Raw genomic sequence first — 26,731 nt, 5'->3', positions numbered from 1 at the left:
TGACTAGCCAGCATTTCTTAATCTCTAGCAGGTAGTAGACTTCCCATATAACCTCTGATGGCCTGGTAAGATGTGTTCCCCATTTCTTTAGTCAGTCACACTTAAAAAATTAAATAAATAAAAGCAAAGCTTGGGGGGGGGGGGGGGGAGGAGGAGGAGGTGGTTCTGGCTTTCTAAACACCTAGACACCTGGGAGGCCCCTGACAAACTCCTTTCTTAAGGAATTAGGTATTTCTTGTGCCTTGGATCTGTACCTTGGGGGAATGCTCAAATGCCCAAACTTAATTGTTCCTTAGCAGATATTTTGACTAGCAGTTGCCTGTATCAGTGCTTCTTTGATGCTTTATCTGCTTTTACTTAAAGCTGCAAAATGATCACCAGCTGTTCAAGAGGCTGCTGAAAACCCACCTATTTGGACTGGTCTACTCCCCCCCACTCTCTTACCGATCAATAGTCCCACTTTCTTACCCCTGCATCTGTTATGCCCCCTTCCCCTTCCTTGCCTATTCTTGTCTCTTACCATTTTCTCTTATTGCATTGTCATTTTTCATTCTCCTATGTAAGCCACATTGTACCTGCGTGTGTGGGAAAATGTGGGGTAGAAATGTACTATAAATAAATAAAAAAGGCTACCCTGGCAAGGTTTTTGTTATTCATTGGTTTTCTTTTTTTTCCATTTTGTGTTTATTAAATTTTTGAAAGTTACAATACAAAATCAGTTCCCATTACAAAACGCTACAACACAACAATCAAAGTGGCATATAACAACCAACCCCATTCCCATACTCAGCTGTTCCTCCACCCTTCCTCAGATATACCCCCTCTGAATACAATCCTGAGGTAGAATGTAGACCTGAGTTAGTATGTCATAGCTCCTCACATACTTCATTGGTTTTCTTTGTCAGATCAGCTTTTTTGCAGCGTGCTGGTGTGTGTTCAATATGGCAGTGATGCAAGATAGAAACAGTTGCATTTCTGTTTGTGGGATATGAAGGTAGATCATCTCAGAGGTGGGCAAGTGCTGACAGTGTGAGGAGAAAGCTGGAGTTTTCTTGATGCCAAAGGATCACCGAATGGGTGACACTCCAGTCCCTTTGACGGAACCCAACCAACAGTTAATGTTGCTGAAGTGACAGCAATCCAAATTTTAGCAGGAATTACTGCCATGTTTGCAGTGACTTGCCTGCAGAGATTAGCCTCCTCCGCTGTCTCCCTCCCCACTGGCTATGATGGATCCTTCTCTTGTGGGTAAGTTTCAGGGCTTAGGTTTTGCTCAAACTTTCTAGCCTGAATTTTTTTCACTTGTTGCACAGAGCCTTTTTTGTATGAAGAGATTTACCCTCTACTTATTTTGCTTTACCTAATGCCCCTGCTTCTTTCTCCTAATGTAGTTGTTAAGTGGTTGGAAAGGGTAGAAGATATGGAGGATAGGCTTTCTGTAGTCTCTGGAATAGAGGAGGAGTTAGATCTAAATTTGGCAGGGTAGCGGTTTGGGCTAGAGGAAGACATCCTCTCTGAGGGGGGATGACATTCCACTGAAGAAAGATCCTCCTATAGTCTGTATTTTTGGTAAGGACAATGTACCTACTTTAATTTACCAGATTTCATTGGATAAGCGCAGTTCTAGTCCTGGTTGAAGGGGGTACAGCATTGAAGAATCCCCAGGACAGCAAGATGGAGTCTCTTTTGAAGCATTTAGTTTCTGTATTAGCCTTCAAGGCGGCTGTCTATGAATGCTGTGTAGCTCAGGTGTGATGTAGGTGGTCAGAGAAATTGGTGGAGAAGAGATATACAGTTGGCATTGGGGGATGATCCAAGTTCCATCTTTTTAGATTTGGGTGCAACTGTTTGGCAGATGCTTTATATGGTATAAAGGCAAAAAAAAAAAAGTGCCTCTTGTTCCTGCTCGTTGTTGTCTATGGCTCAGAAATTGGACTGCTGATGTTAAAATGAGTAAATTACCTTTTAAGGAGGTTTGCTTTTCAGTGAGCATTTTAAAAAAATTGGTTAAAAGTTTTTTTGAGTCTGATGTTCTAGACTTCTGGAAGATCGCCCCAAACCTTTTTAGAGGTTTTTCATCTAGAGGATGCTTTAGGGAGTCCAGGAGATATAGACCACAAAGAGTGAGAGCTTACTTAGCTCAAAAGATTGACTTTCAGAGATCAGTCCTTTTAAGGTAGCTGTAGAGGAGGCCAAAATATTTCTGCAGGAATGTAGGGTACTACCAAGAGTTTACAATGAAGGTTTGCAGGCCTTCTCTTTAAGTAAGAGGTTATACTAGCAATATAAATATAATTCAGAGTATACAATAATAATACCAGAGGTGGGCCCAGTTAACCATAGATCTTTGAGTACTAGAAGTTATTTGATATGATTACACCTGGCTTCTTCCTGAGGTGTGTTCTGGAATTGCCCTTTCGCTGTCATCCAACAGTGGTGACAGTGTGACAGACTTATTCAGGATGGTTCAGTTAGAAGCAGTGGTTCCAGTTTTACCTCCAAAAGACAGAACAGAATGTTGTTCAGTTTATTTTGTAGCTCCAGAAAAAGAAGGTGGTAAACAAATTTCTCAAGGCTCCCAGGTTTTCAAATAGAAACTTAAGATAGGTGATTGTGGCAGTGCAGCAAAGAGAGTTTCTTACATCTTTAGATTTAACGGAAGCTTACTTGCACATCCCCATAAGGAAGTCTCATCAATATTACATGGGGTTCACGTTTACAGTTTTGCGCTCTACTTTTTGGATTGGCCATGACACCATATACAATTACCGTATTTTTCAGACTATAAGACGCACCGGACCATAAGATGCACCTAGGTTTTAGAGGAGGGAAATAGGAAGAAATTTTTTTTCCTTTTTCCCAACTCTAAAACCTAGGTGCTCCGGTGCGTCTTGTCCGAATCCCGCCCTCCCCCCGGCCCTGTCACCACTTCTCTCTACTCACGCGATCTTCCCTGGTGGTCTAGTGACGTTGGGGCAGGAAAGAGCCCCCTCTCTCCTGCCCAGCGCGCTGCTCTCCATCCTTCTGTATGCATTGCTGCCTGACGGTCTCGGCGAGATTCAAAACGGCCGCCGAGAATTGAAGTCTCGGCGGCCATTTTGAATCTCGCCGAGACCGTCAGGCTGCATGCAGGAGGATGGAGAGCAGCGCGCTGGGCAGGAAAGAGGAGGGTCTTTCCTGCCCCGACGTCACTAGACCACCAGGGAAGATCGCATGAGTAGGGAGAAGTCTACCTTCGGACTATAAGACGCACCCCCCATTTTCCTCCCAAATTTGGGGGGAAAAAAGTGCGTCTTATAGTCCGAAAAATACGGTACAAAACAGATGTCACCTATAGGTCTTTGGAGAACACCTGATGCAGGTAAATAAATTTGCTGTATAGCAACATAAAAGACCATTATCTCCAGGGCGGTGGAAGAAATTTGGCAAAAAAGAATGTATAGTGGCCTATGGATGTTCGATTGCAGTGACTGTATAGAGATTCTCTGAGGAGAAGGAAGCATAATGTTCTCACATTAGTGATGTCATCTACAGAGCCTGGTGCAGACACTGCCAAGTGCACTGTTACTTTAAATCTTTGAGGTTGTGCATGCACAAGTGCTTTCCTGCCCCACACTCGGGCGCGAGACCAGTAGTCTGTTGCTTTCCATGGTGCAGAAAGGATGTTGTTGTTTTCTTTTCTTTTCTTTTCTTTTCTTTCTTTCTTTTTTTTTTTTTTAATCTCAGTGCATCAAACTTTTACCTTTTCGGTGCCTTACCTTTTTTGTGGTGTTATTTTTTCTTCATATTCCTCTTTTTTTTCTGTTAAGTTCATTTTATTAATTTTTTCAATTATTTTTCAATTTTCAGCTTTTGGGTCTTCTGAGCACTTCTTTTGTACGGGAAACATAGACCAATTTTTTGGGTACATGACTACTAGGTTTCCCCGGGCCATAAAGGCTTTTCACTTTGTGTCAACCATTTTTCCCTCCATGTCAACGAGAGTGCTGAGGGACTTTAAGAAGTGTACTCAATACAGTAGGCACAAACCCCCATAACTAGTGTGTTCAGTGCTTGGATACGGAGCACCGAAACACATTGTAGTCTTTGCCTGCACATGCAAGTAAGGACCCTTAAAGGTCGCAGAGCCCAGTGTGAAAAACGTTTTGGTTCTGCATCGATATCTGCATCAAGCATTGCAGGGGATTCTGTACTCGATGAGGAACCTGCAGAGCCGACGCTGTAGTCAACGCTGGTTTCCACATACTTCCTATGAACAGTGCTTTGAAGAGTCAGACCTTTCTTGGGAGACAGATCAGGACCCACAGGACATCCTAGCTGAGGAATCGTATGGTATCCCATCTGAGTCTTCTCTGCTATTTGAGAGACGTAGGTCTCCTCCAGAAAGTATATCCTTCCCTGGTTTTGTCCATGAGATGGCCCAAACCATACCTTACAAATTGAAGACAGAGGTGGAACCTCGTTCAAACTCTAAATCTCTGGATTATGATTCTTCTTGTAGAGAAGGAATCACTGTTGCACTTCATACAATTATGAAAAATAAAACAAAAGCTGGGAGACTCCACTGACAGATTGCCCCAAAGAAAATTGATACAATGTATAGGATATAGAAATGCATTGTGTTTGTGAAATCAGTTACCTCATCATTCCCTAGTTGAGGAATCTGCTTTAAAATGCACTCACAGTGCAAGATTTCATGCTTCTGCTCCTCCAGGAGGAGAGAACCTAGAACACTGGACCCTTTGTCAGTAAAACTTTTCAGGCTTCAGTGCTAACCAATGGCATGTTAGATTATCAACTTTATTTCACAATTTACTTAAGATCGCTAATACAGAGTACTCTCTCCTTCGCAGAATTCCTTTCTCTTGAGAAGGCCAATGAATTCCATAAGGTTCACAGAAAACATCTTGATAGTTGAACTGGCAAACCAAGCCTTCCTTGTCACTTGCAGCAGATGAATCCAGGAACTAGTGTGTTAACTCCGCCTACCAGCAGGTGGAGATAGAGATAAACAAACTAAAGGCAGTGATGCCAGATGGCCAGCTCCTTCTTCAGTTAGTATGTCTCTATCTCAGCAGGTGGTGGACGGCTTTTCTCCAGCTCCTGGGCCCAAGGCCTCTGAGGGTGCTCCTGGGCCGGTGGCCAGTTTGAGCAGGGGTTAGCGGACTGGTGGTGTCCCCTTTGTCAGCATACATAGTTGCTGGGTCCCTGCTGCACCTCAAATTTCCTCTGAACAGGCTTTTGGTGTTCCTTTCCTTCCCTGTTTGTTTCTGCCTCCTCACTAAAAAAAAAAAAAAAAAAAAGAGAGAACCATAGAATTTATTTAAAAGAGAAACAGAGAAGCATCTCAGGGGGTCTGGAGTAGGGTTACCATCTGTCCGGATTTCCCCGGACATGTCCTCTTTTTGAGGGCGCTGTCGGGAGTCCGGGCGGATTTCTTCATTTGCTGGCTTTGTCCGGGTTTTCTCCGAGTCCTCCACTCCTCCTCCTGAATCTCAGTCTCCTCCCCTCGTCCGACGTGCTGCGTCCGTGCGTGTGCCCGCCCCAGTCAGCTGATTAGTTGATCCATCTTCCGCCCTGCACGAATCAAGCACGCAGGCAGGCGCGCAGTGCAGCGCTTCAGTTCTACTGCCTGCCGCCTGCAGCCGTCACCATATCGATGATGAGGACCACGAGGTCAATTTGTTTTTATCCGACTCTTCTGGGTCCGGGACCTGGTCGGACGGAGACACTTTCTTTCGGATGTAGGTAACTTGGTAGTTGGTAGGTAGGCAGGTAGGCTGCCATGTTGTGGCCCATGTGGTTGCAGTGGGGACGTGGGGGGAAGGGAACGTAGAAGAGTGTAAGGGGGGGCGAGAGAGCTGGCAAAGGTGGATGGAGAATGAATGTATGCTAATATTGATATCGGATTGAAGTAGAAAAATTAAAGTAGGTGGGTTTCTGCCTGAGAGAGGGGGGGGTATGGCCTATACCTATGGAGAGAACATGGACCTTGCTGGGACTCAGCAAGGGGAAGGAAGAGGTTTGGGAAGAGAATTTAAGAAGGTAGAAATGAATGCTGCAGCTAAAGTCTTTAGAACAGCTGACCAAAAAGGGGATGGAGGTCAGAGGAGAAGGAGAAAATTTTGGAGATTTGTTAAGAAGGAGGGGTAGAGAAAACTGACTGAACTTAAGAAGGGGGAAGAGATACAAACTAAGAATTGGAGATGGAATTGAAGAGGGAAACTGCTGCTGTGGGGGGCGAGGGAGAAGAAGCCTGTTATAATATAATGGGAGTATTCTACACAAGAAAATTACAAAACAGGTGCACAATTATTATTCTTTTTTTTTTGCATAGAATTCTCCTCCCCAGGACCCTTGAATATAATAGTAGTAACTGCTGCCATTAAACTGTAAGGTTTTGCAAAATGGGCCCCAGCCAGCCCATGTACTAATACGCTCGCTGACACTTGATTACTCGTAAATACGATACAGCTGTCAAAGTGTTGCACGGATTATTTAATTTGTTAGTACTAGTGTATAGCGTGTGGTGGACTTTGGTCCTGGGGAACTGGGTTCAATTCCCACTGCAGGCACAAGCAGCTCCCTCTGGGCAAGTCACTTAACCCTTCATTGTCCCAGGTACAAATAAGTACCTGTATATAATATGTAAGCCGCACTGAACCTACTATGAGTGGGAAAGCGCGGGGTACAAATGTAACAAAAAAAAACATAGAAAAAAATCAGTGTAGATGATAGATCAGATATGCATGAAGTGTTGTTCATGTGTTTGCTGGGAATTGACTGTTTTTTTGTTGGGGGGGGGGGGGGGGGAAGACGGTAGATGACAAAAAAAAGAAAAGAGCCCCTTCTTTCCTGCCCGGCACACCTACAGACTGTCTTGCTCCCTGTGCCAGTTCAAAATTGCTGCTAACAGTTCAAGCGGCAGCTTCGCGAGACTTCCATTGAAGTCTTGCATAGGGGGCGGGGTAGGGGCGGGGAAGAGGTGTGTCAGGGGGCGGGGTATGTGTCCTCTTTTTTCTTAGGGCAAATATGGTAACCCTAGTCTGGAGGTAACCAAGAGATTTTGGGTTTTTCTCCAGAGGATTTCTCCTCCCTTAAAAAGCCTAGGCTTTTGGGGGGGTCTGAGGAGGGGTCCTGCAGACAGTTGCCGGCAGCTCCCTCCGTGGTGGCTCTCTCGGATCAGACGGGGGTAAAGGACGTGAAGGATGGTGTCCTCACTGACCAACCGGAGGACTCTTCCACCATGAGGATTTTCCATAAGGAGGAGTTGTCCTCCTTTATCTCTCAGGCGCTGGAAGCCCTGAATATAGAAGACCCTGAGGTTGCGGCTTCTCAGGCGGTCATCCCCAAGATGGCTAGTACCAGACAACCTTCTAAGGCCTTTCCAGTACATGAAGCTATTGAAGAGTTGATTTCAGCCCAGTGGGCGGATCCGGATGGGGGGGCTAAAAGTAGCCAGGGCTATGGCCAGGCTGTATCCAGTTTCAGCGGACTGTTTAGAGCAGTTTGCTCTACCTAGGGTGGATGCCCTGGTGACGGCGGTCACTAAGAAGACTACTATTCCAGTGGAAGGTGGTGTGGCACTTAAGGATATGCAAGACAGACAGCTAGAGGCCTCTTTAAACCGTGCCTTTGAGGTGGCCGCTTTGACACTTCAAGCTTCTGTTTCTAGTTTTTATGTGGGTCCTTGATGTGGTGCGAGAAGGTTACAAGCTAAAATTCTTCTCTCCCGTCACAAACTTTTTTCTGGCGTCCCGCTGTGTATCGCAGGCCAAGAGGACCACAGGCCAAGAGGACAGCGGATCTGCAGTGTTTGCGAGACCTGCTAAGGATAGGGGCTATCGTGCCTGTTCCTCCTTTCGAAAGGCGCACAGGTCGGTACTCCATCTTCTTTGTGGTTCCAAAGAAGAGAGGGGCTTTTCGGCCTATTCTCGATCTCAGAAAAGTAAACAGTTTTTGCTGGTTTGTCACTTACGTATGGAGACATTAAGGGCAGTTATTGCTGCTGTTCAACCAGGCGAGTTTTTGACGGCTCTCGACTTGAGGGCAGCTTACCTACACATTCTCATTTGGCAGCCCCATCAGAGATTTCTCAGATTTGCGGTGCTGGGTCAGCACTTCCAGTTTCTGGCCCTTCCTTTCGGAATGGCCACTGCCTCACGCACTTTTTCCAAGGTCACGGTGGTGGTGGCGGCGGCGTTCCTGCGGAAGGAGGGGATTCGAGTGCATCCATATCTCGACGACTGGCTGATTTGGGCGACGACAGCAGAGGAGAGTCGAGTGGTCACCGACCAAGTGATTGCGGTGTTGCAATCCTTAAGTTGGGTAGTCAATATGGACAAGAGTCATCTGGTTCCTACTCAGAGTCTGGAGTATCTTGGAGTGCAATTCGATACGAAGCGGGGGAAGGTGTTTCTCCCCAAGGGGCGAAGGATCAAATTGCTTTCTCAGGTACGGACCTTATTGAGGCGTTGCACTCCCCGAGTGTGTGACTATGTTCAGCTCCTCAGCTCCATGACTGCAACCTTGGAGGTCATTCCATGGCAAGGGCTCATATGCGGCCTCTTCAGAATTTCCTTTTGAGCAGATGGTTGCTGACGTCGCTAGATTATCAACGACGCCGGGCCAAGGACAGTCTCGCGTGGTGGCTCCGGTCAGCCAATTTGCAGAAGAGTGTTTCTCTGGCGTCTCCCAATTGAGTGGTAGTCGTGATGGATGCCAGCCTTGCGGACTGGGGAGTCCAATGTCTTCATCGAGTAGCCCAGAGATCGTGGACCCCTCTCGAAGATACTTGGCCGATAAATCATCTGGAGTTGCGAGCAGCCGTGAATGCGCTGTGGAGTTTTCAGGACCTTCTGCAGGGGCAGGCGGTTCATGTATTCTCGGACAACACCACAACGGTGGCCTACATCAATCGGCAGGGGGGCACTCGCAGTCTTCCCTTGGCAGTGGAAGTGTCTCGTCTTCTAGTATGGGCAGAAGCGCATGTTCAGAGTCTGTCGGCAGCGCACATTGCGGGTCAAGACAATGTTCAAGCGGATTTTCTCAGCCGGACTCTTTTGGACGCAGCGGAATGGATGCTGTCGGACTCGGCTTTTCGGCTGATCTGTCAACGTTGGGGTAGACCAGTAATGGATCTCATGGCCATGACTTGCAATGCCAAAGTTCACCAGTTCTTCAGCCGCAAATGGCAGCCAGGATCTGCAAGATTGGACGCTCTTCTCCAGCCATGGCCGGAACAACAGCTACTGTATGTTTTTCATCCGTGGCCTCTCGTAGGGAGAGTTCTTTGCCGCATAGGGCGGCATCGTGGGCCGGTCATTCTAGTGGCCCCAGACTGGCCCCGATGGCCGTGGTATGCGGATCTCGTTCGAGCACTCTCAGAGCCACCATTGCGACTTCCGGTGACTCCCGATCTGCTGCATCAAGGGCCAGTTCAAATGGAAAATCCCTCCCACTTTGGTCTTACGACCTTGCTATTGAGAGGCGGCAGTTGAGGAAGAAGGAATTTTCAGGACCAGTCATTGCCACTCTTTTGGGGGCACGGAAGCAGTCTACTTCAGCAGCGTATGCGCGAGTGTGGAAAGCTTTCTTGGCGTGGTGTGCTTTGCGTGCTGAATCGCCTTTTCGGGCTGACATTCCGGTTATTCTGGAGTTCCTTCAGCATGGTCTTCAAAAGGGATTGGCATATAATTCCCTTCGAGTGCAGGTGGCTGCGCTAGCTTGTTTTAGGGGCAAACTGGACGGTTCCTCTTTAGCAGCTCACTCTGATGTGGTCCGTTTCCTACGCGGGGCTCTTCGGCTTCAGCCTCCTCTGCGGCAGCCGTGTCCAGCGTGGCATTTGAATGTGGTACTGCGAGCCCTCCAGGCCCCACTGTTTCAGCCATTCAATAAGGTTTCTGAGAAGGATCTAACACTTAAGGCAGTGTTTTTGGTGGCCATTGCTTCGGGTAGGAGGATTTCTGAAATTCAGGCGTTGTCTTGCAGAGATTCTTTTTTGCAGTTTTCTGAAGCAGGGGTGTCGATCCAGATGGTGCCGTCGTTTCTACCTAAAGTGGTTTTGGCTTTCCATGTCAATCAGGCGGTTTAACTTTCGTCTTTTCGAAGAGAGGATTATCCGGGGGAGTTTGCCTTGCTACGTTTCCTGGACGTGCAGAGAGCCTTGTTTCGGTACTTGCAGATCTCTAACGAGTTTCGACGCTCGGATCATGTCTTTATGCCCTTGTCGGGATCGAAAAGAGGTGAGGCGGCTTCTAAGGCGTCCATTGCTCGCTGGATTAGGGAAGCCATTGGAGTGGCATATCTGCTACAAGGGCGGGCGTCTCCAGTGGCCCTGAAGGTGCATTCTACTCGGGCACAGGCGGCTTCTTGGGCGGAGGCGTCGGCCTTATCTCTGGAAGAGATTTGTCGGGCGGTTACTGGGCGTCCCATCATACTTTTGTGAGGCATTACAAGCTAGACGTGTCTGCTCGGGAGGATGCGAATTTTGGGGCAGGAGTGTTGGTGCGGGGAGCGTTGGCTTCCCACCCTACTTAAGGAATGCTTTGGTACATCCCATTAGTTCCTGGATTCATCTCCTGCAAGTGACAAGGAAGGTAAAATGATTTCTTACCTGATAATTTTCTTTCCTTTAATGCAGCAGATGAATCCAGGATCCCTCCCTAGTTCAGCCGATGCTTTTTTCATTTTCCGCACAGTGTTGCTATTCCGCACAGTGTTGCTATTTTTTCCTTCTGGGTTCTCTTTTGCAGAGTTCAGACAGATATGGGAACACGGAAAGGATTCCGATTTCTGGATGAAGTTGCAGTTATTTTGAAGTTCTTATTTGGTTCTCTGTTTTTCATAGTGAGGATGGTTTCTGGTTGTTGTTGGTTTCATATTTTTAGCCTTGGCAAATGCTTAAGAATGACATACTAACTGAGGAAGGAGCTGGCTGTCTGGCATCACTGCCTTTAGTTTGTTTATCTCTATCTCCACCTGCTGGTAGGTGGACTTAACTCACTAGTTCCTGGATTCATCTGCTGCTTTAAAGGAAAGAAAATTATTAGGTAAGACATAATTTTAGCTTTCATGCCGTTGATATCTCTTGACGCTTTTCCACCATAGCAGTAGCATTGCGACTTCTATCCTGGCTCATATCAGACCTTGAATCTGCTGTCCATGAGCAACTAGCAGATGCCCCTAGTTATGAAGAAAACGTTTTTGGTGACAAAGTAGAGGAAGTGGCCAACCTAATCAAAACAACATACAGATACTATCCAGGCCACAAACCTCTGCTTTCTCTTCTTCTTCTAGAAGATTTGCAGGAGGATTTTGATGCACTAATTACTATATAAGCGTCATTACACTACTCAGTCTCAAAGGAATACTCTCTGATGTCCAAGGTAGCTGTGGGAGTCAAAATTCTGAGACACCCTCACAGTCTAAAGAACCCAGGTTTTTGACTTTTTTTGTAGAGAGCATTCACACCGTACAGTTGTGTGTGCCAAGCAGCTAGGGCCTCTCATATCCTCCAACCATTGGGTGCTATGCACCATACAGCACGATTACTCTCTGTGTTGGAAAAAAGATCTACCAACCATACACCAAGAGAGTCTCACTTCATCGCCCTCCAAATGACACTACTTCTAGAGGAACTCTCGACCCTTCTCTGTCAGAATTCAGTAGAACCAGTTCCTCTGCCAGACAGGGGTTGAGGGTTCTATTCCAGATGCTTTCTCATACCAGAAAAGACAGGGGGAGTATGACCAATTGTTGATCTGTGAGTCTTAAACAAGTTTCTACTCCAAAGAAAATTTTCACATGGTTTCCCTGTGATCACTACTTCCCATGATACAACTCAGCAACTGGCTTTGCTGTCTAGATCTCAAGAAGGCATTCATGCATATACCTATTCTCCCTGTACACAGAAAGTTCCTCCACTTCCGCTGTGGGACTCTGCATTATCAGTACAAGGACTTACCATTTGGCTTGGCTTCGGCACCTTGAGTCTTCATGAGGTGCCTGATAGTGGTAGCCACAACACTTCGCAGGTGGGGCATACATGTCATCCCCTATCTAGACAACTGGTTAATCAAAGCATCTTCCCGGGAGTCGGCGCACACATCCATTCCATCTGCCGTTGAACTCCTAGAACTCCTCTGTCTCGCTGCACCCTACGCCTGGAATAAACTTCCTGAGCCCCTACGTCTTGCCCCATCCTTGGCCACCTTTAAATCTAGACAAAGCCCACCTCTTTAACATTGCTTTTGACTTGTAACCACTTGCCTCCACCTACCCTCCTCTCCTCCTTCCTGTACACATTAATTGATTTGATTTCCTTACTTTATTTTTGTCTATTAGATTGTAAGCTCTTTGAGCAGGGATTGTCTTTCTTCTATGTTTGTGCAGTGCTGCGTACGCCTTGTAGCGCTATAGAAATGCTAAATAGTAGTAGTAGTACTAGAACTCCTTGGGTTTGTGATCAACTATCCCAAATCATATCTTCAACCGGTTCAGACCTTAGAATTCATAGGGGCCCTCCTCCATACTACTCGGGGCAGAGCCTTCCCTCCCCAACCAAGAGCAAACAATGTGCTACATCTGTTTACTCAGGTGTTCAAATCCACCCAAGTATTCTTGTCAGATGCTCCTACTCGGTCACATGGCCTGAACAGCCAAAAGAGTAAGGGAACTTCAAGCCCTAGTGGCAGACCAACCTTTCTTCCAGGCTGTACAGCGACAGGGTGCCGTGGGGCTGGAAGGAGAGAAAGAGAGATTTGAAGACTCCAGTGCTGCTGCGACGATGGCGATAACAGGCCCCTCAGGGCTAGGAGGGGGACAAAGCAGTAAGTCTTGACAGTTGCTTAATTAAAAGAATCAACATTGCACATGTTTTTTCTCTGCTGGGAGGTATGCAATTTTCAAATAACCCATTTATCTGGGTATGAGTTTTGGGGAAATTTCTCTCCTTTTGTGTGTATATCCATAGGAAACAAAATGCTTTGTTCAGACTTCTTAATTACTTACAGAAAATTAACCAGCAAGCTTAAGTTGCCATGTGCCACTTTCATATTCAAGGAAACACCATGAGCTGGTTAAATAGAATCATTAAAGTTATATAATGATTTCCACAGCCTTCTGCAACTCTTTCTGATTTCTTTTTGAACTGGCCATATTTGTGAACAGTACATATGTTCCACCAAAAGTTAATATCAAATTGAACATTTTTTCAGTTGAAAAAAAACAAATTTTAAAGGCTGCTAAGAGGGAGGGTGAAAAAGATGGAATAAGCAGAGAGGGAGATAACGTGAAATGAAGACTAAGGACAAGAGGGTGAGAAATAAAGGAGATAAACACGGAGTAGAAAAAAAAGGGCTGGGAGGGAAACATAAAACAAAAAAATCAGTACCAGACAGATGTAGAAAAGGAAAGGAAGATGACAAGAGGAGAGAGAAGAAATGGAAAGGCCAACTGACACATGGAAAGTGGAAGATACTGGGACCAGCCCAATAACAAAAATAAAACGCTCGGACAACAGTGGTAGAAAAGTGTAATATTTATTTCACTATGTGGGTTAGGGCTGTTATAGTTTAAGTTTTCTGTATAGGTTTTGAGTTATTTCATAAAATGCCTGGTCCTATTTTAAAGCAGGCTCTGGGGCAGGGGCCCCCACCATTCAAAATAAATATACTTAACACCAATGGTTTAAATACCTTATATAGTCATCATGCAATCAAAAACCCATCTACTTTAAACAAAGTGTCAGGCAGTGGAAGGAGCGTGTGCTGTTTGTGAGGTGATAATCACAATTTGAATATTTTTGACGGTGAGTTGTAAAGGGATAAAGCACTTGAACCAGCTAGAATAACCTCATAAAACACAGTACTATCTTTATGTGCTTCTTCCTAGCTGGTTAAGTGATGAATACGCACTTAACCAGCTATGCTTTATCTGGCTGCATATGCCTGGATATTCAAGTCCAGTGCCTGGACACGGGTTGGCATTGAATATCTGGGAATAAAGCCAGCAGAAATGTTCTAGTTCACTCTGCAGCCATTGTTGCATGTGGAAGACTCCTGTGGAAGCAGAATGCACACTTGCATTTAACACTGTGACAATGCAGAGTCAGAGGTCAGTATTTTCTTTTATAGCAGAGTTTCAGGCAACATAATTTAACCCATTAGTGCCTGATGTTCCCATAATAAGCCATATGGGAACAAATTATGGGAACATTGGGTACTAAAGGGTTAAGTCAGATAATATTTGGGGTGGGGTTGGGACTAAGCTTTTCTATCCATGTGCATGGTATGGGGGAGTAATGGTAAGGAGGAAGGAAGGAAGAGCGAGCTGGGATTTGGAGAAGGAGAAAATGGGTGGGTGATGGAGTCAGGTCTAGGTAAGAGGCAAGAGAAAGTTCACTTTCCCTTTGTTAATTTATGTGACTGTGAGAGTATGCATAATGAGATAAATTTTCCCATGTTGCTGGCTCATTTCAGTTTAAAAAAAAAAATATATATATATATCTCCACTGTTTTGAATTCTGGCTTCATATTCTGTTGTTTAGGCTTGTGTGAATGTTTTGAATAAGCATAATGAATATGTATAAGATGTATGTATGGAAATGAATATGCTAATATGCCACACCCCACCCTTTGATCCCCCAAATAAATCAGTCAAACTATGCCTAAGTTCCATAGAAACCTATGGAACTTTGGAAGGCTAAGTGCTTTGAAAATATGCCTCTTTGGGTCCTAAGTTCAGCTCTCTCAGCTTATTCACGAGTGTTCTGTGATGGACAGTATCAAAGGCTTTGCTGATATCCAAGTAGATTACATCTAGCACATGTCCTTCATCCAGTTCTTTGGTCAGGTGACTAGGTAGTCAAAAAAGTCGATGAGATTCGTTTGGCAGGATTTTCCTTTAGTAAAGCCATGTTTTCTCGGATCCTGTAACCCCTTGGCTTCTAGAAGGTTAACTATCCTTTTTTTTAGCAGCGACTCCATTATTTTTCCTACCACTGAAGTGAGACTTACCAGCCTGTAGTTTCCCACTTCTTTCCTGTCTCTGCTTTTGTGACGAGGGACCACATCCACTTGTCTCCAATCCCACGGAACCTCTTCCGTCTCTAAAGATCTATTAAATACATCTTTAAGAGGTCCCGCCAGTATTTCTCTGAGCTCCCTCAGTATCTGAGACAAGTCACTTCACTGGCTTTCTATCCGTTTCCGCATACAGTTCAAACTCCTCTTATTGACCTGTAAGTGCATTCACTCTACAGCTCCTCAGTACCTCTCCACTCTCATCTCTCCCTACATTCCTCCCCGGGAACTCCGTTCACTGGCTAAATCTCTCTTATCTGCACCCTTCTCCTCCACTGCTAACTCCAGACTCCGTTCCTTTTATCTTGCTGCACCATATGCCTGGAACAGACTTCCTGAGCCGGTACGTGAAGCTCCATCTCTGGCCGTCTTCAAATCTAAGCTAAAAGCCCACCTTTTTTATGCTGCTTTTTAACTCCTAACCCTTATTCACTTGTTCAGAACCATTATTTTATCATCCTCGCTTTAATATTCCCTTATCTCTTGTTTGTCCTGTTTGTCTGTCCTAATTAGATTGTAAGCTCTGTCGAGCAGGGACTGTCTCTTCATGTTCAAGTGTACAGCGCTCTGTAAGTCTGGTAGCGCTATAGAAATGATAAGTAGTAGTACATATCCCATCTGGCCCCATTGCTTTGTCTATCTTCAGATTCTCAAGCTATTTATAAACGTTTTCCTCCGTGAACGGCGCAATATCTACTCTATTCCCAGATATTCCTTCAGCAGCTGACCATGGTCCTTCAGGAATTTCTTCCATGAACACCAAAGAGAAGTAATTGTTTAGCACGTTCACTTTATCCTTATCACTCTCCACACAGCCATGCTCAGTTATCTTTCAGTCTTGCAATTCCATTCCTATCTTTATTCCTTTCTCCAATATATTTGAAAAAGGTCTTTTTGCCTCTCTTAACATCTTTAGCTATTTTTTTCTTCTGCCTGTGCTTTCGCTAGCCATATTTTCCTCTTCGTTTCTTTGAGTTTAATTCGATAATCTTTTCCATGATCCTCTTGAACGAAGCCTCTTTTGCCCTTATTTTTTTAGATACTTGTTTGGAGAACCATATAAGGCTTCCTGTTTCTCTTGTTTTTGTTTACTTTTCTTGCGTAAAGATAGGTTTCCCAGTGGAGGAAGTGACGTCATCGGAGAGCATGGCTGCTTAAACACTGTGGTCCCGAGAACCCTCAGTGATAAATAGCAGTTTCCCGGCTCCTAGCGAGCAACCAGTACCAGACGGACCAGTTGGAAGAGCTGGAAGTGTGTGTATGTTGGGGTACGTGTGCGGGGATCCGAAACAGAAATGGAAAAGTGTGCGGAACCCGTCAATCTGTCACAATTCACGTATGAACACGACACGGCCAAAAAGTGCATGGCGACTCGAGCGAACGAGGCCACTGAGGGGCAGGAATTGGAAGAGATACAGCCCTCAGGCGACATGTTCGCGATGCAGGAATGGATGGAACCCGAGACGGGTGGTTTCCCAGAGTTGCACTCTTTGCTGCAGGAAATCCGCAGTTCGATCAGATCTGGCGACCCTGGGAGCCGACTTGAGGGGCGAGATAGCGGACCTGGGGCACAGAGTTGAGGAAGCTGAAGGCCGCCTGGAGGAACAGGTGGAGACACTGGGATCTCTGGATCGGCAGATCGATGATATGTGCCTGGTACAGCAACTAATCTCTGATAAGCTAGAAGACCTGGAGAACCGGAGCAGGCGCCATAATCTCCGATTCCGCGGCCTGCCAGAGACTCTGACTTATCAGAACAGTGAGTTGCTGGTCCAGCAAATTGTCAGCTCACTGTTAGCGGAAACGGAGGAGCCCATACCACCAGAAAAAGTAGCCCTGGAAAGAGCATATCGGGCTTTAGGGGCTGTCAGAAAGAACCTCTTCAAAGATATAATAGCGTGCTTTCAAGACTTTAAGTTGAAAGAGCGAGTAGTAACAGCAGAGCGGCAAGCAAACGACTTTAAGTGGGACTCCTACTCTGTGGAAATATATCAAGATCTGGCGGCAGCCACCCTGAAGTGTCGGGCCGATCTAAAGGCAGTTACAGCTAGATTAAGAGATATGGGTGCCCGCTATAGGTGGAGACACCTGTTTGCGCTGATATTCTATAAGGATGGAAAGCAGCATCAGATTAAATCGGTGGCAGAAGCCCATGAGATCCTTCAGGGGGAAGACCTGGCAGCCACGCCTTCTACAGCGGGGGTATCCCAGTCGAATGCAGGCCCGAGGACACATCCAAAATGGCAACGAGTGGAGCACAAGCGCCTTCAGTGCCAGAAGTCGGCAGGGCGCCTCACCTGAAGTTGACATGGGAACGCTTCATATACTGAGTCATTTCTTGGGAATCAACGCTGAGTTGTGACGGGTACTGAACTGTCTAAAGAAATGGCGAGTTGGGCCTGTTTGGTGTTAAATTTACCTGTATGTCTGAGCCGGGAGACATAGTGATCTGTCATGTTTGCATAAACATTAATGGATAGGGAAGACAATCAGAAGGGCAGCACAACTGGATGGGGTTTAGAGGTACAAGTTCCTCTCTCGAAGCACCGATCAGAATCTGGTAATGGTGCTATGGATGGAGGGAAGGGGAGGAGGGGGGTATATTGAAGTCCGGGAGGGGGGATTTGTCTGTATGGGAGGGTGAGGGTGGGGGAAAGAATGGGGGGGAGGGGACAGAGGGCATCCCTAGCATATCAGGCGAGACTACTATAACAGTGTATGGCAATGTATAAATGTGTGACTGTAAATGTACGCGGTCTTAAGATCCTGTAAAAAAGAAAGCAGATGTTTAGAGAAATGGTGCGCCAAAAAACAGTTGTGGTGTTTCTTCAAGAGACACATCTGAAGCGGAACCATGAGCATTTGGTAAGACATAAACACTATCCTATAGTTCATTGTGCGTCAAGCACAGAGGGCAAAAAAAAGAGGGGGGGTATTGATTGCATTATCAAGATCACTGCCCTGGGTAATACATAACAACGGTAAAAGATGTAGCGGGCAGATATATGTTGATGGTAGTCTCATTGCATAATATGTGTTACACCATGCTATGTGTCTATGCACCTAATGACAGTCAAAAGGTATTTCTGGGGGAATTGGAAAATGTTATACAAAAGCATGCAAAGGGCCAATTGTTGGTGGGGGAGATCTAAATCTTACGGTAGATCCTCGAATAGATAATTCCGGTGGCATTGTGGGATATGCTAAAGGTGAGAGTGCTGCTTTTAAGGCCTGGATGGCAAGATGGGGTTTGGTGGATCTCTGGAGGGAAGGGCACGGGTTAGAAAAGGACTACACACACTATGCCCTTAAATATAAAACATATTCGAGAATTGATTACTGGCTGGGCGATGGGGTGGTGAGTGGGTGAGGTGAAAATCGAACCCTGTAGATGGTCAGACCACTGTTTGGTGGTCCTGACCCTGAAATAGGACGTGGGGATAAAGGGCGGAAACATTGGCGACTAAATGAAGCGATGTTACTAGACCCACAGAATGTAACTGAGATTGAAAAATATATAGTAGAATATATTAAGTTCAATGACACGGAAGAGGTACAACCGACTAGCCTATGGAAGGGGCTGAAAGTGGTTCTGAGAGGACAACTAATTGCTCTGCAGGCCCACCTCAACAGAGTGAGAACAGGGAAGGAGGCCGCTCTTAGAAAGACAATGGAGGATAGCGAACGGGCACATAAAGCAGACCCAACAGATAATAAAAAGTTACAAGAACTACATCAGCTCAGGGCTCAATGACATACAGATGTCAGAGATAGCAATGCAGATGCAGCAAGTGCAGCAAGAACACTTTGAGTTCGGAAACAGAGCTAGTAGGCTTCTGGCACATAAACTTAAAAAGCAAGCCCAGAGGAATTATATATCCAGTGTCTATGACATCTCTGGAAAGCAAGTTAACCAAACAGAGGAGATACAGGAAGCGTTTTGGGATTACTACGCCCAACTATACCAGTCAGAGCAAAGGGCATCACGGAGTGTCATTGAACAATATTTGCAGGAGGTGAAACTTCCTAGAGTATTGGAAGTGGAGTCAGAGTCCCTGTCTAGTCCCGTGACGCTTGAGGGGGCGATAGCAAATTTACCTAATAATAAAGTTCCGGAGCCGGACGGGTTCCCTGCGCGAGTTTATAAACTATTTGCCAAATGGTTAGTACCTCTGCTGCTGAAAGTGATCACCTCCTTTGATAAATTAAAGGAACTGCCATACTCCTGGAGAGTGGCTGAGGTAGTTCTGATCCAGACGTCGCGCAAAGATCCTTTACAATGTGGTTCATATAGACCAATATCACTATTAAACATAGACTATAAAATATTTACCAAAATATTGGCTAGTAGGCTCCAGGGAGTGCTACCAAGTTAATACATGAAGATCAGGCGGGCTTTATTGAAGGCAGGCAAACGTTTGAGAATATCAGATGTTTGCTACATGTGATTCAACAAGCTAAAGATGAGCTGGCTCCAGTCATCCTATTTTTGGTTGACGCAGAGAAAGCGTTCGACTGGGTTGAGTGGCCCTTTCTATTCGCGGTCTTGAAACAGATAGGACTGGGAGGGAACTTCCTGGCATGGTTGCGTCTGCTCTATACTAACCCCTTGGCAATCTTAAAAGGAAATGGTACTCACACTAAAACGATAGAACTTTGCAGAGGAACGAGACAGGGGTGTGCAGTGTCGCTCCTGTTATTCGCACTGTCGATTGAGCCACTAGCTAAGCAGATGGGAATATACGGGGAGTGGTCAGAGGTCAACGAGAGCATAAGATCAAGCTTTTTGCTGATGATGTTCTGTTGACTCTGGCTCAACCAAAACAATCACTGCAGCAGGTCATGGAGCTGATATCACAATATGGGGTTCTGTCGGGCTTTAAAATTAATTCAAATCGGAGATACTTAATCTCACAATGCCCCTGCGAGAGGCTCAGGTGCTGCAGGGGGTATATCCATTTAAATGGGCAGCCAAAGATATTAGATATTTGGGAATAATGATCACCCCTCGGACAGAGAGCCTGTTTCAGGCGAACTTCCCTAAGAAGGTAAAAGAGCTTTTTGAGGAGTTAGATAGGTGGGGAGGGTCTTACAATATCGTGGTTGGGCAGAATTCAAACTATAAAAATGATGCTATTGCCGAAGCTGCTGTACCTGTTTCTGGCTCTCCCAATTCCAATCCCCTGGGCTTTCTTTCAACATCTGAATCGAAAAATGTTCACCTTTATATGGAGGAAAAGGCCACCTAGGGTGCGCAGAAGCATGATGTTTCAAATGCCAACTAAGGGGGGTATGGGAGCCCCCAATTTTTACCTTTACTACCAGGCAGCACAGCTTAGGATCTTGGCTGAATGGGATCCAAGGGTCACCAAGAAGTGGCTGCATTGGGAGAGAGCTTGGATGGGTACCCGATTCTTGGGAGACATATTATGGAGATCGGGGAGGGATATATTGTCCACGGCATGGAGGATCCCAGTGGGGTTAAGCCACTTACTTAACACATGGCTCCAAATACGGAAAAAGGTTTTCCGGGAAAGAAAATATTTTCTGCAGATGGCCATACAAGGAGCACCGGGATTCCTCTTGGGGATGGAGGAGAAAACATATCAGGACTGGGCTCAGAAAGGGTTGTATAAACTGGGGCAGATTTGGGTTAATGGGAAAATAAGAGCCTTTGAGGAATTGTAGGAAGAATATGGACTAGAGGATAGAGACTTAGTGTATTATATCTGCTTAAGCAATTATATCTTTAGGCGTGCAAGGGATGAGCTGGGACTGGCGGAAACAGGGTTGGAAAAAGCTATGAGAGGAGGAGGGGGTAGGGGTAGCATAACCCAGCTGTATAGGGCACTCTTGCTTCTCTCATCGCTACAAGAATACTACATAGGGAGATGGGAGAAAGAGCTTAAGAAAAAAAATACACAATGGAATGGTGGGCAGGCAGCTACAGGCATCTGCTGAAGCCCTCCATCGCCGAACCGCTGGTTGAAAATGGATACAAAATTCTATATTGGTGGTATTATACACTGGATAAATTACAAACGTTTTATCCACAGATCTCAGAGGATTGCTGGAGAGAATGTGGAGGGCAGGGAACATTTATGCACATCTGGTGGGAGTGCCCAAAGGCCTAGGCATACTGGGCAGGGATCCTGGGAATGGTACGGGAGATGGTAAAGATAGATTACCCCTTGCCAGGCTGAATATTGCTTACTTCATATGCGACCCGTGAAGAGTCCGATGCAAAGCCATAAGTTGGTTGTTCAACTCTTTGGAGCAGCTAAACTTGCACTGGCAAGAGCCTGGAGGCAGAAGGAGGTTCCCATTATGCAGGTGATAGAGGGTAGAATGCATCATCTCTATCAAATGTCGAAACTGACAGCTATGCGGAAGGGGCACCTCCAATTGTTCCAGAAAATATGGCATCCATATGAGCAATGGAGAGAAGTACAAGTAATACCACCATAATGCTGGGGGAAGAAGAAGGGGGGATAGGATGGGGAGGGCTGTGGGAGAAACATGTTTTTGATGTTAAATTAGCAATATGAAACATATTATATAGGTAATGCGTTTTATGTTGGATCAGAAGATGGTTTTGTTGTATACTTTTGAATATAATAAAAATAAAATTAAATTAAAAAAGTAAGTTTTCCTAGTCACACTGCTTTCTTCCCCTTTTAACTGTAATGTTTACATTAATAATCATTTTTCTTATTTTTTTCTCCATTATTTTTTCCCTTTTTATACACTCATTGAGGTCCCCTGATTGTAGGCATTCTGTCCCAAAACACGGCCTGTGTTGGGACTTTTTGTCAAGTGCATCCTATATACTGTATGAGAAGACTGTATTTGCGAATACTTTTATTGGTCTGAAGATATAAACTGAAGAGTTAAATGGTTTATCTTGAACTTTGTCCTGGTGTCTTCCATTCTTTGCTTATCTTGCTGTTACCTGCGGAATTGTTTTTTTCCTTTGTTTTGATTTCTGTGCTGTCATCAGAGAACATATGCTACAGATAAGTAATTTAGCTGTATAAATGTGATGATAATTATGTGTGATTTTCTGTTTGTTGTTTCTTATACTGACTTTTGTTTAGCTTTTCTTGTGAAAATAGAAGCTTAATAGTAAAATATCATTGGAGTAGACATAGAATTTTAGTTTTAGGGCAAAGGATATTAATATGTTGTATATCATTGTAACTTGTAAAGGAACCTTATAGGACTTGTGTTTGATGTGAGCTGCCTTTTTAACCTCACAGGAACACAAGGTGCTGTTAACAGGTACGCCGCTCCAGAACACTGTAGAAGAGCTCTTCAGCCTTCTTCATTTCCTTGAACCTTTGCGCTTTCCTTCAGAATCAATGTTCATGCAAGAATTTGGAGACCTAAAAACAGAAGAGCAGGTATGTCAATAGCATTATTTTGTAACTGAAGTTCAAGCTCATATTGTCATATGATGTTTTTACTTTCAACCTCTTTGTACAGAATTTATTGTGGAGCTTAATTGCATATATCCTACTCTTTTCTTATTAATTAGATTTAAAAAATGTGTTTTCCCTCAATGACAAAACACAGGTTTATAGAAAAATGCTTTTTATTTTTGTATATATTGAACAATTAGTGATCAAGATCAGTTCAGTCTTGTATGTCTGATCAAAAGTTATTTTTTTCCTCCCTTGTACCTGCTGGAGCAGAGATATATTTGAATGTTCTAATAGCAAAAATGAATCGTGAAGTGTGTAATGATTCCAAACTATTGATGCAATCACAAATTTGGGTTGTAGTGGAATGTTTTGTCCATTAGGTTGTCACTTACAGTCATTTTTAAGTTTAACCAACTTTGCTATGGTCTGCTTTGATTATTTCATAGCTGGACTGCTTTATCTGTTTTGTGTCTTGCAAATGTCTTCCCCATCTTCACATTTTCACATTCTGTCTAAAAAGTATAGTTCAGAATGCATTAAAATAGGAAGTTATTTCAGTGACCTTCACAACATATTCTACAGTTTGTGTTAAAGAACTATAGAAATATTCAAAAAGTAACTAAGAATAAAAACAAAAACATTTTGATTGAATAAATCTTCACACCCCTTGACTTCATACTTGATGAAAATGCCTTTGCATCATTAATACCCTTGTTTACTTAGGATAGGTGTCTACTGATTTTCATAAGTGGAATGGTGCTGTTTTTGCCCATTCTTAGTAGAATAGCTCAAGCTGAGGATGGGCTTTGGACTGGAATTTTCAAGTCTTGCCACAGATTTTCTGTTGATTCATATTGGGACATTGGACCACTTGAGATCTTCTTTCTGGGGTGCTCCATTATTGCCCTTTGCTTTGTGCTTAGGATCATTATGCTTCAAAAAGATGAATCTTTTCCCACTGTCCTAGATCTGTAGTAGGTTCAAACAGATTTTCCTTTACAATATTCCTGTTCTTGCACCATCCATCTCTCTGATTTCCACGACACTACTGCTACAAAGGGTCCCTACAAAATCGTGCTGGCACTTCCATGTTTAGTGTAAGGATGGAGCTACAGGGTATTGTACAAAATCTCTTTTTCATAGATTACACTGCAGTCTAACTTATATTTGCTGCTTGTCGTTATGACTGAGCTTCCCTGTTGCTACTGAATCTTTATTGGTTACCAATACAGGCAAGAGTTAAATTTAAAGTTTGTATTATATTTAAAATCTCTGATGGACAAGTTCCATCATATTTGATACCCCTGATAGAGTTGACAGCAAGTTGTCAATGTTATGTGCTACGTAATCAAATGTTACACAGTTTTCCAACTCTAAAAGCAGTTAAACATTATGGTTTTCTGATGTCATCTGTTTTATATCAAGCTTCTGCAATCTGGAATTTATAACGTTTTTTTTTTTGCGTTTTGAGTCAAATTATCTTATATTTAGGAAGGATTTGAAGACACTTTATTTCAATAGTTTCTTTCTATAAAAGGTCTTTTATGTTCAAAGTAGGTTGATTTTCTTACGATGTGTGTTTGCTGATATAATTGACATAATTTTGTAATACACATTGAGCTGGATAGGTGACTGTGGAATATAAGTCTTGATATGTAATGTACATTACATTAAAGAGGTCTTATAACCTGCAATTGCCATTCAGGTTCAAAGTGGCTAACAATAAGAGCAACTAGACAGTAACTAGAAATTATCTTTGCTTTAGAAAACTATTGAAAACTTTTTTGTTTAGAAAATATGTATTAGGCCTGTAATGATTTTAGGATGTCTGATGTTTTAGTTGGCGTCTTTTAATTGTCATTGTGCTGATTTTATAAAAAATTTTATTTCAGTGTAATCGTTAGTTCTTCTAATAGATAAATGAAGAGCGTTCCAGATTAATACTGCCTCGTAGGGTAATGACTTGCCTAACAACTTATGAGGTTTTACCGATTTTGGGGATGGAAATCTCAGCAGTAGTTTCTTTCTCATATTCCTTGACGATAAATCTGACAACAGTTGGAAATGATCTGCAGTGTATGTAGGTAATTCTCCATATAAAAACTTGTAAGTAAAAACAGAAACTTAAAAATGGTACTGTGTTTTGTGGTAAGCAACACATTAGGATTGAGACCACAGAGTTCCACTTTAGTCTCATCAGACCAGAAACGCCACCTTCCTGCATGCCATGCATTGTCCATAAATATAAAGTTTTTCTTCAGAGTTGACTGTTTTTCCACCTTCCCACTCGGACCATTCTTGTAAACTAATCTCGAAATTGTTAAACAGTCAACATTTTCCTAGTCTCAACCTGTAGCCTCAAGTTCTTGTCATTTTGGGCTTCAAAGTGATCTTCCTCATCAGTTTTCTTCTAATTTGGAGGAATGATTTTATTGAATCAGTGTTTTTCGGTGGTGCAAGCTGTTCCTACTTTACAGTAATGGATCTGACGATACCCCAAAGGATATTCAAACACATTTGAAATTTTCTTACATATTTTCCCCAATCTGTATCTTTGAATAACTTGATCCTGGAGTTTTGTCCGCGTTTCTGTGTTTGGCTTGTTTTGACCTTTGCTTCAGATTCACTTCATTCTATAGAAACTTTTTGCAAATAGAGCTAATATGGTTTTGCTAGGACAAATGATTGAAGAGTTACACAATCATATTGATCATATTTATTTGTTGACTATTTGTATAATTGCTTTTTCACTTTGAAAGTGCAGAGTATACTGTAGATGAGTGTAATAAATACCTACTTTAATGCATTTGAGATTGTATTTTCTGGGTGACAGAATGTGAAAAATTACAAGTGTGGACACTTTTGTGAGACACTATGTTGGCTTACTACAAAAATTATTTTCGAGTTACAACAGATCATAGTATAGACTGAGGGACTTCAGAGGCAGCGCCGTAGCTACATGGGGCCTGGGGGGACTGGGCCCCCTCAGATTTGGCCCTGGACACCTCCCCTGGCGTCACCAACCCTCCTCCGTCGCCATCGGCGTTGAGTACCTGTGCTGGCGGGGGTCCCCAGTCCCCTCCAGCCGAAGTTCTGTGTCTTCAGCCCGTCTCTGGGCCAGTGCGTTGCTGCAGCCTGCAGCAGCTGATCTGATTCTGCAAGCGGGAAGACGATACTCTTTGCGTGGTATGAATTGTCCTGACGTCCCCTGTTCAGAGGCCATATTGTTAATATTAGAACACCTGCATTGTCTGCCTGTTAATTTTGGATCTGATTAAAAATTTTGGTGCTGGTTTTCAAAGCCAGCTTAGGATCAGGTTATCTTTGTCCCAAGTCACTTTTTATAGTCCTTGGCACAAAGATCTTTTATACATATATTTGCTAAAGGGTATGCTGAACTTAACCAAAGAGAAGGATCTTTCTTTTATTGTGCCAAGTCTGTTGAATATCCAAAGGAGAGAAATAGGCCTTGAAAAAGTATCTGGTTTCTGCTTACTGAGGGAAACCAAGATGGTGACAGATCTATAATATGTTTCACAGCATACTCATTTAGGTATAAAATCAGAGATCTGATCTGGTGATGCATAGGGGAAGACAAGGACCTTTCCTTCGCAGACCCAGTCATTCTCCTTCTCTTGCCTTTTGGATCTGTTCAAGAGAGCCTTGGAGCCTGGTGGGAGCTCCAGGGTAGGCTGCTTTGATTTTCACTAGAGACAGTATGGGCATCTTCATGGATTGACATATCTTTTGAGTTCGCAGCAGTGGGCCTCCAGCATAAGAGCAGTTTGAATCTTCTCTGTTTGCCTCAGCTGCTCTCTCCATAGAAGGGAGGAGGGGTTCAAGTTTTAACAAAGATTGTCTGGTGGTGGTAAGTGGGGGGGGGAGCCGAACATATCTTAATTGAGCAATGCTACTCTAGACTAGTGAACTGGTTCCTGGCTCAGGAGGAGAGAAGAGATTCAGGAAGAGTACCAAGGCAAAATGAGTTATCCATGTCTAAGTTTAAATTTACTCCTACCAATCCAAAGAGAGTTTTATCTTGGCTTCTATGTGGGAGGCAGTTTCAGATCTCAGTAAGTCTTTAGCTGTTTAGTCTGAGGGACTAAATATGAAAATTGAAAAGGTTGTGCTTATAGTGCAGAAACAAAAATATCTCATTTTCAAGGACTACTGCTGATTTCATTTAGAGAAATCTTGAATCATTTAACTGAAAAATTAAAGGCT

At 44.0% G+C, this 26,731-nt stretch overlaps 1 protein-coding gene across 5 annotated transcripts in view; it reads left to right on the top strand.

Annotated features, from left to right (window-relative positions):
- The window catches only part of LOC115470793 (chromodomain-helicase-DNA-binding protein 9-like), a 624,303-nt gene that overhangs the window by 291,442 nt on the left and 306,130 nt on the right, over nucleotides 1-26,731 (top strand). For all 5 annotated transcript variants that reach the window (XM_030204322.1, XM_030204321.1, XM_030204320.1 and 2 more), the window contains one exon: nucleotides 22,343-22,486. In XM_030204322.1, coding sequence (XP_030060182.1) covers nucleotides 22,343-22,486 — 144 coding nt within the window. The remainder of the gene's footprint in view (nucleotides 1-22,342; nucleotides 22,487-26,731) is intronic.

Source organism: Microcaecilia unicolor, chromosome 5 (genome assembly GCF_901765095.1).
Source record: "Microcaecilia unicolor chromosome 5, aMicUni1.1, whole genome shotgun sequence".
NCBI classification, from domain to species: domain Eukaryota; kingdom Metazoa; phylum Chordata; class Amphibia; order Gymnophiona; family Siphonopidae; genus Microcaecilia; species Microcaecilia unicolor.
This window is presented reverse-complemented; position numbering and strand designations above follow the sequence as displayed.